General features: G+C 40.1%; 2 protein-coding genes across 3 annotated transcripts in view; one reads left to right on the top strand and one right to left on the bottom strand.

Moving 5' to 3' along the window:
- The window catches only part of LOC119412013 (gastrula zinc finger protein XlCGF57.1-like), a 520281-nt gene that overhangs the window by 166601 nt on the left and 339583 nt on the right, over positions 1-14097 (top strand). The window lies entirely within an intron of this gene.
- The window catches only part of slmapa (sarcolemma associated protein a), a 60195-nt gene that overhangs the window by 37328 nt on the left and 8770 nt on the right, over positions 1-14097 (bottom strand). For both annotated transcript variants that reach the window (XM_037678982.1, XM_037678981.1), the window contains 2 exons: positions 2701-2848; positions 396-468 (listed from right to left, as the gene is read on the bottom strand). In XM_037678982.1, the coding sequence (XP_037534910.1) occupies positions 396-468; positions 2701-2848 (221 nt within the window). The remainder of the gene's footprint in view (positions 1-395; positions 469-2700; positions 2849-14097) is intronic.

The raw sequence follows: 14097 nt of genomic DNA on the forward strand, positions 1-14097 counted from the left end.
CACCAGCAGCAGCCAGCAACAAAGAGACAGACAGGTGGACATCTGAGTACAGTAGGAAGCTGCACGCTGGGTGAGCTGCTGGCCCATCTCACTGTACAAACACTGCGTGGACACTCAACGCTGCCTCACCAACTGTTGGTGTTAAATCCTAACGAATCGGACGAACGCAGCAGTTACTCTGCCTGCCAACTGAAAGGCTCTTAATCAACAAGACAGTCCCATCAGTCCAAATACAAATGTTCCTTTTGCGTCTAAAAACAACCAATCGCATTAAAACATCCAGTTATTTAAGTTACACAAACCCATCTAGTCTCTGAGGTTTCGCTTCATTACAGTTCAGCCTAAACATTCAAGTTGTGTCCGTATTTTTTGAAAGTAACAGAATAAAGACTTACTCGCTTCTCCGGCGGGCCTCCATCCCATCAGGTAGGAAGAGTTTGATTGTTGACACGATGCAGCCATGTGTGACTGAAGACACAAATAAATAACAGTGAATAAAGAACAACGCTTCCTTGAATGTTGGACACGCGTGCACATCATTTGTTAAGACTTATTGGGGACTGCCAGGCACCTATTATTCTACACCTCGGAAGTGAGTCTACATTTCTATCTCCGTTAATGTGGCCCGAACCAAAATGTCTCCCCCCACAAAAGTTATATCAAAACGACTGGCTCGGCCCCCTGATGTGTGCTATTACTTTTATTGGCATTTCAAGTTACCATGGCGACGCAATTTGCGAACAAAGACGCAATATTTCACCAACTCCAGGAACTAGTTGGTGACTGCCCACTTATTATTCTACACCTGAAAAGCGTATCTTTCTTAACTTTAATGCGGCCCCAACCGCAAAGTGGACCCCCACAAAAGTTATATCCAAACGACCGGCCCGGCTCCGAGATGTCTGCTATTACTTTCATTGGCAGTTGATGTTACCATGGCGACATATTTTGCTAACGAAAATGACAAAATTCCCATAGGAAATGAATAGGAGAAAACTTTTCAAAGAAACTGAGTAACATCGGGAGCCATTTTGGTTCAACATGCATGGAAGGCACCTATTATTATTATTAATTAGTAAAAATAATTAACATGAATTATTAATGATTTATTTTAATTATTAAAAATAATAGCATTAATAATTTATATTTAATATTACTAATTAATATCAATATTATTATCAATTATATAAAGTTTATAATAATTAATAAATCAACGATATAGTAATAATAATTATTATTATTAATTATGAATAATATTTATTATTAATAATAATTTAATAATAAATAGCCAGTCCCCGTCAAAGTTTCTCCAGGAACTTTCTAGTTTCTGCATATTAGTCCTAATGAATCAAGAGGCCCTGATGAAAACATTTAACCATCAATCATAGAAGGATTCATAAACTGCAGACAGAATTTAAACTTCAGTCTCTGATGCAGGTTTGTTCTTGCCGAGACACTTTTAAAACTCTCACACTTGCTGTAATTATAGCTTTTGTAGCGTGAGGGTGGATAACTTTCTCCTCAGAGCAGTAAGCTGCTTTCAACGTCTGCGTTTTTAAAGGAACAGGATTCTACACGTGGGGGAGTATTTTGGGGAGGGGTGGCTGCCATACATCACAATCCTAAAGACGATGGCTGTGCTGTAACTACGGATTAATTTATAAGTTTAATAATCTGGCACAGATGGAAGCAGAGGAACGTTCCTTCTTTTTGTTCTCATGTGTTCCCGTCCGTCAGCAGCTCCGTTGCTCTTCTACCATTAACCACCATTAGTGAACACTATGTTTGGACAGCATCTTTTTTCTGCCCTTTATGGTAATTCAACCAGTCACAGCTCTAGAGCAATCCTGCAAATTCAACTCAAAATTCCCCCAAAAGTACCTTTGAGTTCATCAATTTTTTACTTTTTATCATGCAAGTCTCTGTATAAAGTCTGCTAATATTTTTCATGATATCCTTGTGGCAGTATCAGCCGTTTAAATTAAAGTAGTAATTAAAGTACACGTAGAGCACAGAGTAATCATGTCTGTGTATAACAGACAAAATAAGGGATCCCTGAACTTTGACATCATTAAGTTATGGAAAGACAGAATAATCTGTTATTTAGTTTTTCCTTTGATTATTATTTAAAATTTTACTTGGATTTTACAAAAGTTTAAAATGTGATTGATGTTTTAAAAAATATATAATTTGTTCAAATTAAAGCAACTCTATTTTAAACCATGTTTAAAGCCGAAACTGACCAAAGTAATCCATTAAAAATTTAAAGCAAAGACAAAAAATAAATAAAACAATTAAAAAAACAAAAAGAAATGTCAAAACAAAATATAAAGTCGTGCAAAAAAGACGAAATAACTCAAAAAGCCAAACTCATTAACCAATAAAAATGGTTGCTGTTTACTCAGACGTTAGTAAAAATAAAATCATAACCACTGCTGTAAAAAGGAGATTTATTTTAACTTCTGGTGAAACAGTGATGTTCACCGGTTAAACTGAGTCCGGTCTGAACGAGGCCTGCGGCAGGTTGAACGCCCGTGGGTTCAGCGGTGCACAGGACGGCCCTCGGTGTTTGCGCTGCACTCGTTTTCCTGTTCGACTTCAGTGCAGTGAGCTCAAAACTAATCTTTTCACTTTGTTACAAATAGGTGTGCATGAGAAGTTTGGTTTCTGTGCATGTTTTAAAGCCATTTGTGCACAAACCTTTGCGCGTGTTCTCGGTGACGTCTACGCCAAACTGAATGATGTCTCCAGACAGGACCTCACACGGCGGACTCTCCTCGGAGCCGCGACTCAGCCGCTGGCTGTTGATGAACGTCCCGTTGCTGCTTTTAGTGTCCTGCAGGTAGAACTGACACAAACACACGCAGGTAAGGAGAGAAACAAAATCCAGGAGCAGTTGACACGTTTCAATCGTAGCATCAAGATAAATGGAATGGAAGAGAGTCCCAGTAAACATTAAAGGGATAATCTGGTTATCTTTGAAGTGAAATAGTTTGTGTTTTATCAGCTGTGATCTCCAACACAGGAAGTGTGACGTGTCCAGGCTAGGCTAAGAGCTAATCGCTGTTTCACCGCTTCTAAAACAACTCTTTCCTCAAACCACGTACTGAAGTGAAAGAACGCTACTTTGGCAAACTACACATTTTCCTGACACCACCTGATCGTTGGTCACGTTTCTCAACTGCACATCTGTGTTACGGTGTACATGTGTGTGATGAGCACAGACAGACCGCTGCCTGCAGATCAATGCGTCATTGCATCGAGAGACGAGGAAACTTTTGGACATGCTGCACCGATGAGGCGGACAAACATCCAGCAGCCTCAGCACCACCATTAAACTAAAACCAGTTGTGTCCTGGAAGGATGTAGAATAAAAATAATACTAAAAAACTTCTTAGTTGACTTACATTGCCCTTAATATTTCATCCTATAATAGTTCAGATCAACCACCAATGCGAAGTCACAACACATCTTTCTCTACAGACGACACATGTGACCTGTGCTGGCAAAGAGTCACGATGAGGAATATTTTAATATTAAGTTTTTTATCCTACCTGTCCATCTCAAAAGCTCCTAAACGAGCTGCAGTTCGTTGAAATGTCGATTTATCACCACAAGCTCGTTTTGTTCACAGGAATGCTGGTTCAAAAACCTGATTTTTATCGATCTGGAGTGATGTCATAGGGAATTCCAGGCCTGTATTTTAAAATGGGAATCCCCAAGCTTCACAAGCAAACATTATACAAAGGGATTTCCCAGCAGAGAAACGATCAGCTTCAAAGGAAATTTTAAGGGTAATAAGACATTATTTCTCGGTACTCATTGGCGTCTTTCTGAACACATTTTCATGCAAATCTAAAAAAAAAAAAATACTGTCATTAGGCAGGTTTATTTGTGGTTCCTAGAGTTTCCAAAAGCAGAATGGGAGGAAGATATTTCACTTATCAGGCTCCTCTCTTGTGGAACCAACTTCCAGTTTCTGTACGCGAGGCGTCGTCTACTTTTAAGATTAGACTTAAGTCTTTCATTTTTGGTAAATCCTATAGTTAGGGCTGGCTTGAGTTTTCTGAGCTACCCCTGACTTGTGCTGCTATAGACTTAGACTGCTGGAGGACAAATTGAAAACATTTCCTCTCTCTGCTGCTGTCTTTACTTTACCGGCTTGTTTTTGTAATTATTTCTATCTTAACATGTTTTATTTCATCTTTCCTCCTATAGAAAATTCACCCAGACCTGTCATTCTGTGTCCATTTCTACTTCCTGTCCTCTCAAACTCGAGGCGGTCGAAGCCGTTTGTTCCGAGCCTGGTTCTGCTGGACGTTTCTTCCTGTTCAAGAGGAGTTTTTCCTTTCCACCGTCTCCTTTGTGCTCGCTCAGAATGGGAGACTGTGAAGAAGTGACGACTCAACACGATCCGCTGCTTCCTCAGAGAGAGAACTTTTACTGATTAGCTTTTAGAAAGTATGTGAATGTTTCCCTGAGATGACTTCTGTTGTGCTACATGAACAAACTGAATTAAATTAAATTATTTGCACGGCAGTTAATTCAGACTCATTTTGCCAGCATGGGTCACTAAAATGTTTGCTAATTCAATTGCAAACCGCCGCTGAGCTCTTACTCAACAAACACACAAGACTGTAAGAGAAGTTTCATCGTAACCACCGTGATGTCACCCACTGGTTTCATAACTTGCATTTGAAATTTAGTCTTGGACGATCATGGTCTTGTTTTAAAACCGTTAATAAGTGGGAAAGAGTGAAAAAATGATTAGGCAAAATCTAAATTTTCTTTTAATAGCTGTGTAATAGTTCTTTTAGTTGCAAATGTTTAAAAACTTTTTTAAAAGTTACTCTTTTACTGTATTGAACAAAATATATATTTGATTCTTAGCTTTCTGCACTGTAAGTCTGTATTTTAGTTTTAACGGCGCTTCTTTTGGTCACTGGTGAGGAGTAATATTCATCGACACGCATCTACAAGTGTTGTCAACAGATACCGATCGCTTCATTTATTGTTACAACTGTTTTGAGTCATCTCTGTCCACCCACTGGCATGACGTCTTTTATTACCGTTTATTTTTATTCCCCGTGTGGAAACTCAGTCGTACGGAGCTAATTGTGCTGAGAGTAAAAGCTTTAAATTCTCTTCAACGCAGCCTCGATCATGAGGACGACAAACACCGTGACGGAAAAACACAAACAGAAACATTTTCAAACCATGACATTCAGAAGCTTCGGCAAAAAGAAGTCATTCAACGATGAATGAATGAATAAAAAGTGTAAACACAGACGACACACAATGAAACCAGCTGTTGCAAACTGATCCAAAGATTAAAAACCGACACACAACAATAAAACTGACACTACGGATCACGCACAGTAAACAATCGGGTCTGGAAACCCGAGGAAAATCAGCCCGACGTTCCACGAGTTTCGTCCACCAGCTCGCGGCGCTCCGTCCTGGCTGAAGCGCACACAAACGGACTGCCCTCCTGACGAAGACGAGACAGACCGAACACAGAACAGATGAAGGACGACAAATGGAAACGAGCAGCAGAGGACGAGGCGACTGGTTCACGTCGCCGTTTATCCGACTGCAGCGTGCGACAGGAAGCAGCCAGTTCCCATCTCATAATAACCTCACACATGGCTACCTCCTGTCCCCATGGTAACGACTGGACCGGGAGGGAGGGACCTAGCTATAGAGCTTTTCACCCAGCAACAACCCACACACTGCATAACTCACATATGGCTCCGACACACACACCTGTACCTCACATGCACGGAATATGACATCATCCACCTGTGAGCGGCAGACTTATGGTTTAGTCTCAGTTCAGTCAAAGTATGTGTCGTTTGTCACACGCTTTACGTTTTCATTTTACACCACAGGATGAAGTACAACATGTTCCACAGACAGGAAGTAAACAGGACCACCTTCAGAATAAGACACAGTTTAAATTGAATCCAACAGAAAAACGGAGTTAGTGCAGAGTCAGCATCTTCACTGTCGTCTGAAGGTTCGTTTTCTTCCAATCAAAGCTTTGAGCTCGTTCAGCAGACGGACGCTATGACGGTTAAATTTTATATTTTTCTAAATATTTTATTTTAAAAATCTGTTTAAATAAAAAAAAACACAGCTCTCTTTAAATCCTTCAAAAACATTGATCGGTTTAAAATCTGCCTCATCATTTTTCTGCTACTACTACTACTAATGCTAATGCTAGTACTGACTGCTAATGCTAATTCTGCAAAGACTAATTTCTGACTAATGTACAGTAGTCCCTCGCTACTTCGCGGCTCAACTTCCGTGGACTCGCTCTATCACGGTTTGTGGATGTCCAAAATATTGGACCAAAAATTACTATTATTTTATTTTTTTACACACGATTGTGGACTGTGCAGTATGTACTGTACTCATGCGGTTGTGAAAAAGTTAATGACAAAAATAAAATGCTTCGAACAGACGCCACCATTTTATAGTTTTCTCTTAGTATTCTCCACTGTATTCCTGCTCATAATGACCACATTTCCCAGAAGGCAACAGGGCCCCACCAAGAAGCCCCATTTCCTTCTGCTGAAAAAACCAGAGGGAAAGTTTTGATCTGCTCGGCACCTAGCGGATGCAGAGAAGCCGCACTGAGCCCACCGAACCAGACCAGGACAGGAGCAGAACCAGACCTCCAGACCCATCGGTGAATCTTGAGAGGTGGTAGTCCAACCACGTGGACCTCAGAGCAGACGCGCACGGCCGATGATCCAGTGATCCATCTGCAGATTAACGGGAATTTTTTCATCTCTTTCAACTGGCCGATGAGGACCTCCGAGCGGGGACACGCTGGTAAGTAAAATTTAGTAGCTACATATAACCATGTTGTTAAAATTAGTTGGTTTAAGAGTTTAGAGCATCAATTGATTGTGGCTTGCTGCAGGGTACGTCTACAGAAACGGAACAGAATCGGACTGAAAACCAAACGAACCGCTCCTGTTCTGCAGAGACCGGCAAGTAAAACTTAGTAGTTACACATAAAGTACTGTACAGTACATATACTGCATGTATGCTGTTAAAATGACGTATGTTTAAAAGCTTAGAACATTGCAAGAGTGTGGGAAGAGTTTCTAAAGCCTTAAAATATATACGGTATAAATACTATAATAAATAGCATTCCTTTGCTACATCGTGGTTTTTCACTTATCGCGCGGGGGGGGGGGGGGGGGGGGGGACCTAACACCCATGACAAATAAAGGACTACTGTACTAATTATACTAATGCTAAAACTACTAAAGCTAACTATGCTAATGCTAATCAGTAAAAAAGCTAGCGCTCTGCTAAATTAATTTCATTTTTTACTTTTTAGCTAATCTATTGCTACTTTTACTTATATTAGCTTTTAGATAGCTTTAGTAATCATTAATTCTACAGTAACTGTTTGCATTTTTGTTTTTGAAGTCCTAAATGTGTGAGATTCTGTGAAACTGTGTAGCCCAGTGTTAGAGCATGTGCACAATGCCCGCCTTCGAGCAAGGCACAACACTGGGCTCACGTCACCTAGCGTCACTCTGTTTTCTGTCTGAAATAATCCCATCGCTTCAGAACATCAGCGGTTTGTCAAAGAACATTTAAACCCCAAAACAATCGTTCAAAAACAAAATGTCTGAATGCCGTCTAGAAATTAAAGTCTCTGTTCAAGTGAAAATCAAAGAAAAAAACTATTTTCTGTATAGAAACTTTTTTTTCCTGCAAAAGTTACATGAATGCATCAACTTTTTAAACCAGTTCAGAATTCTTGAGACACTTCCACCGGCTGGGAGACGTTTCTGTGGGAAACACGGCGCTTTCTTATCCCTCACTGTTCTTATCTCAGTCTTCTCCCTTTAGGGTCGGCTAAAAGAACGCCCTGTATGTTTAGAAACCGTCTTCAGCCTCGAAAAACAGGCAAACTATCAGCTTGCAGCCGAAAGAGAACCTCTTAAGCAGTCAGGAGGTCAACACATGATACCAGTTTGGGAAAAGGCCACACACAAACATCAGGGGAGTGGATTGCTCATATGACAGATAACTTTCTAAGAATCACTTGTAGGTAGCACAATGAAACCTCTGCCACGTCTAAATATAACTCCACCTTAGAGGAGAGCATGGAACGGATATCAGGAGCTTCTTCTCAGTTATAAAATCATTTAAAACATCATCCCACACTGAAGGTGCAGTGAAGGCAGTTCAAATGATGGCGTCGTTTCAAAACCCAGCCAAGATTTTTACTTTTTAAACTTTCTGATGCCTTTAATTGTGCAGAAATCATACACCTTTAACTTCTTTAACGCGTCTGGTTTATTAAAAATCGTGTTTAATTATTGTAGTGCAACTGAGAAACACTAATGAACTTTTCTTGGTTGGTTGTAATTCTTTTTTTTTTTTTTTTTAACCCAATCTATTGATTTCCATTTTGACAGACTTGAATTTTCTTTGAGTTGTAACGGATACAAAACAATTTTATTGAATAAATTAAATATGAAATGAGCAGCGATGCTTCATCAAGTCGCAGAACCTTGTTACAGTCAAATAAATCTCAGAATTAAACAATTTTTTTTTACAAAAAAACCTTAAAAAGAATAACATTACGTCTTATTTAACGAACTGAAGTTTGCTCTGTAACACAAAGGAATGAGCAAACCTTCTCATTCATCCTGGGTACTTTGCAGAGCAGTTCTTCCACAGAGGTACTTCTTTTTCCAGGAGGGATGAAATACTTGCAGAGAAATCAGGACTAAACATCTGTCACGTCAAGAATCCAGGGCCAGTCAGGACACATTTCTCAAGAGTTGATGTTCCTGAACCCTCATCCAGAAAACTCTGGAGCTAATCGGATCGGGCAGAATGAACATTTAATTTTATTCTGCTTTTACAACCACAGTGTACTCTGTGGAAAAACTACAAGCTGTTTAAAGATAGACTATTTGAAATACGCATGGTTTAAAATAAGTGTATATCTACATATAGTCACAGTCACTGCACAAAGATCAAAGTAAACAACGAAGAAAACGTGAATTTTAACAGCAAAGAATCCAAGTGGAAGGTCAAGAGAACAAAGAAACCACAAAACTGACATTAATTACTGAAAGTAAAATATTGAGTTTTCTGTGGGACTGGATGCCACAGGACTGGTCCCACTGAAGAACAGGCAGAGCACCATTATCATTTTGAAGTTACGTTTGTTTTGGTGGAGGAAGCGCATGACGAAATGATGAATCTGTTCTCTTCACACTGTGGTTGATCAGAACCGCGAGAACGTTAAACTCTAAAGAAAAGACAACTAAGGACATTTTACACACAAGTGTCCTTGTGCAAACTGTACAACCACTGTTCAAATTACCAAAGAATAAATCCTGTTTAATTACTTTTATGATCAGACCGATCATTTACAGAATTAACATTTATCCATGAGATTAATAAATTATTCTTACGCATGTGGCATATTGAACATATTCTACAAGCTACTTTATCAAAGAGGATTAAAGTGTTCGGTATAGAATTTATATTATTTATATACCGTATTTTTTGCTGTATAAGTCGCATCTTTTTGCATAAATTTGCAAGTCCTGCAACTTATACACTGAAGTGACTGATATACGTTTTGTCCTCATATTTTAAACCAATTTTTGGTTGAGATTTGACGATTTCATTCATTCTGACATGGAAAATATTGAACACTACCATTTTCAACCACTAGAGGGCCCTCGACTAATATGGCAAGCCAAGTGTCTCATTAATAGGTAAAAGTGGCTATTAATGAGACACTTTGCTTGCCATACAAGCCAGCTTTGTCTCGCTCCAGAACTCCTGGAGCAAACGTCAAATCAGCTGAATTCACCGCACCAACCAGGCGAAATGCAGCCGATTTGATATTTAAAGTGCTTTTACGAAGTAAAAGTTCAACTGAGGCACACCTTTACTATAATGTTAAGCAAACAAACAATTGTTTTTAGATGTTAAACTTGTTAAATTTCGACGAAATGTCTTCAGCATATTATTTTCAGCTCATGTCTGGGCTGCTGTTGTTACACCGCACTGTTTTACATTTATTATTATTCTATGTCGTCTCGCGGGGTTTTATATTTCAAGCCGACTAGTTAGACCCCCCTCCCTCCGCTGTTCCCAATCCTATTCCGCCCAATTCCCGTGGTGGATTAAATTAAATAAAACTAAAAACAGCAGCATTTTTGCAGTTTGACAATAGTTTTATTTGTAGAATGATAAATGGTAGGAGCCCGATGTTTTGTTGTTCCTTTTTTGTTGTTTGTAAATAATAAATGACTTTTTTTTCAAATATGATAAAGCATCTTGAGTTCCTATGACATCACCGACTAGTCGAAGTCGACTTTTATCATGTTAAAGTCTACTGTTAAAAATATGTAGTCGTTTAACCCCTACTGTTTGGCATTTAGTGTATATCTTAGATCCTTATTTACCGTTTCTTTTTACACTTTATATTTTGTTATTTTAGGGTCCAACTGGGACCCTGTGTGCATCATTTTGTTCCATCTCATGTACCGCATGTGATGGAGACGACAATAAAGTCGACCTGAACTTGATACTTACACACAAATGTGCACACCGAAGCATTGAATCAGGACACGTTAAAATGTACGAGTTGCATCTAAAAAGGGTTTTGAGAGGACGCTGCAGCAGGTTACGGTTTAATGACTTTTCCTCTCATCCAACTCTGGGATTTATTCAACGTGGACTACGAGACATGACGCTGACATTTAAAACTGGGACGGCACTTCGAGTTTACAGAGCATCTCTGAAAAAGGCCGTAGACGGAGGACGAGCAGGAGAGGGTTTGGATCAGACAGCTGGACTCCTGCCTCCATTTCCAAATGAGGACATCCGTGTGTGCACTCCTGCAGCCAGGTGCTTGTTTCACCAAAACATGAGACCTTCAACAAACCAGCGGCAAGCCCCACTTCACATATTCATTGTAAAATAACTTGTTCTTATTACAGAATAGGGCTTATTTTTCTAATTTGATAAGTGGAAAAAAGCAGAGGACAAACATTTACAAGCAAACATCACAACGTGCTTCACTACTTCCACTGAAGAGCTTCTGTGGTCCTGCTGGCTGTAAACACTTTTACATTTTCTATGGAAATTTATTCATCTGTCGCCCGACACTTCGTGCCAACAAGACTCAAAAGATTTGCTGACATTTGACGGTTTAATCTTTGAAATCGGTAACGTCAAAGCGAGGTTTGTTTACGACCAACTGTAGGTTATTTAGAAGCAACGTGAGGATCGTGAGCTGAAATGTTAAGACGACGGTGCCAGGAAGTGTGAGTCGGGATGAGCTGCGTCAAAAGTTACATCCAAGTAGTCGACCGCCATTAATTTGGAACAATGTTAGTTTTTAACGCGTTTCCTCTTCTGCGTTCGCAGTGAAAACTTGATTGTGTTCGGCCGTAGCTGGAATGTTAATCTTTCCAACGGTTCGTGGGATTTGATTTAGCCAAAACGCCCGAGTATAAATAGAGCTGAGCAGAAAGGCTGACGTAACGAACAGTAAACGCGAGGTCACATTCCTTCACGAGAACGTTTTGAAGATTTGAACCATGAATGATTCATAATTTTATGGATCTCCGCAGGCTTTAGTTTAACTCAAGTAACGGTTAACTAATACCGTACAGAACAAATCTAAAGAAATATCAGTTGATCTTTGATTGGACTTTGTGAATTTAATAAAAGTGTGAAACCATAAACAACAGCCCCCGTCTTTTTTAAGTTTATACTTCTTGTGTAAAGTCTATAAATACGATATGTTTCATAATTAACACGACTCCAGACCAGAAGAGGATATTTTACTATAATAATGTTGTTAGTAGCTTCCTGTTGCAGTTGCTCTGGTCGCGTCACGTTTTTAGTTTTTGGATATTTTTCCGCTGAAACACAAATTTATTTATTTATTTTCTCCCTTTTGTTTCGAACACTGTGCTGCCCAAGTAAATAACTTTGGTACTTTTTAAGAATCGTATTTCAGTAGCCCGGCCAACAGGTGAGTTGTTTCTGAGCTGAACTTTTTCCAAGAGAAGTTGGAGGCTGAATAAAAAGTCCCGCCCCCGACAAACTGAGGGTAAGAGGTTTGGGATAAGTTTGACGACAACGAGCGCAGAACAGAGTTTGAACCATTTCTTCCCTTTATCATCATAGAATGTGAGAAATCACATCCAGTGTTTCCCCTACCGTTATATAAGCAGGGTGCCCCACCCCGCCAACAGAACTGAGCACCCCGCCTACCGAACCGAACTTGACCCCTCCACCCGGCACTGACGTAGCACTAAGCTAGCAGCGCGAAATACAAACTCTCTAGCTAAAAAGCTAAAGGCGCCGCTTCCCTCATGCTGAACGCACCCCCGCTCAAAAACTGTTGGTACAAGCGGCGCTCAGACACGTCCCCCCCGTCAACAAAATTCATGGATGAGATGAGCACCCCGCCGTGGCAAGTTAACTAGAGGAAACACCGACATCACAGACCTGCAGACAGGGTGGCCCAGAAAGATGGAGGCTTCCCGACACCAAACAAGTTCATCGGTGACGCAACAACTCTACACACACACACACACACACACACACGCATTAGCTGCGAAGCTGATCTGTCACTATTATCTACACACAAGCTTCAGATTAGTTTATTGCCTAAATACAACCACACGGCATCAATGCCAATCTCTAGAGATTCAAAATGGCCACCACAAAAAAGCCAATTTTACCAACATTCACCTCGAATTTAGTGTGGTAGTAGCTGAGAGTCATCCCCATCTGATCTCACAAGGCCTGTTCTCAAAACTTTGCTTTTATCTGTTTGAGTCAACTCTGTCTGTTAGCAAAATATCTCCTGAACCACTGGACATATTTTAATGAAACTCACTGGACGTTCCTCTACATTTTATTTTTGTTACAAAGGACAAGTTTTCGACGATAGCGTGCTTCAAAGACAAAAAAAGTATAAACCGTCAGTACTTTTGCACAAGTGATATTTTATTGTAAAAGATAAATCTGGGTGTGACTACTTTACAATCCGTGCACCTTTTCATTCATACTCCATGCACGTGTGCTAACAAAGACACGCTGAAGTCACAGCGAGTGAAGAATCAGCTCTTCAGAGTAAAAGTACACACCCAACACCAACAAGTCGAATAATTCAAACTGTACGTGCGCTGTGACCTCTCACCCAGAACACCTGACACGCCTTTATTTAAGAAAAGATCCTGGAAAATAACTGAATAAAGCTGCAGCCGTGTGCACGTTTCCACTCAGCTGTGTGAGGCAAGTATGCTCACTTGGAATGCAAATAAATAAATATTTATGATGAACTTAAAGTTTATGGCACAGCAGAAACTGAGAATCTTCTGGGAATACTACAGTTGGTCTGGCTGGTCAGCGTGACACCTGTACGGATCAAAAAATGATTTTGGATTTGAATGTTCACACCACCGACACCGACTGCTTCATCTGGAACTGAACCCGATGAGTTCAAGTCACGACCAACAAGAATTTAACATATTATTGCTTTTTGTCTTTCACTCTTGAACATGAAGGAGCGAATCTGAGCAGCTGTAACTGGAGACATACATGGAAGATAACTTAAGAACCATGAAGCTCCAGTATCAATGACGTTACCATTGCAGACCAGTGGGTACTGGCCGGGACAAAAAACAAGGCCATAAGAAATAATTTGACATTTTGCCTTCAACTTAGAGAGTTGCTGACTCATCCGTTACCCATGATTCAACTAGAGCATAAATTATTAGCAACTGTGAGCACTAAGAAGAATTGCTTTTTGCCTTTAAGAGTCTGGTGGTGGAGTTATGACTTGTTTTGACGTGTTGCATCAAAATGCTGCTGAAGAAAAAGCCTGGTCAGATCTGGTCAGCTTCCACGGGTTTTGGTTCACCGTACACCCTCCCTAATAAACGGGGTGAGCATCTATCTAGATGGAATGGGTGGATAAGTGAGCAATAAAAGGTGGTTGCAGAAATCCCCTCTGCATCGTCAGCCTCATTGTTTCACTGTAGATGCATCTGACAGACTGCATGCAGCTTATTA

Source organism: Nematolebias whitei, chromosome 7 (assembly GCF_014905685.2).
Source record: "Nematolebias whitei isolate Nwh7 chromosome 7, NemWhi1, whole genome shotgun sequence".
Lineage (NCBI taxonomy): Eukaryota > Metazoa > Chordata > Actinopteri > Cyprinodontiformes > Rivulidae > Nematolebias > Nematolebias whitei.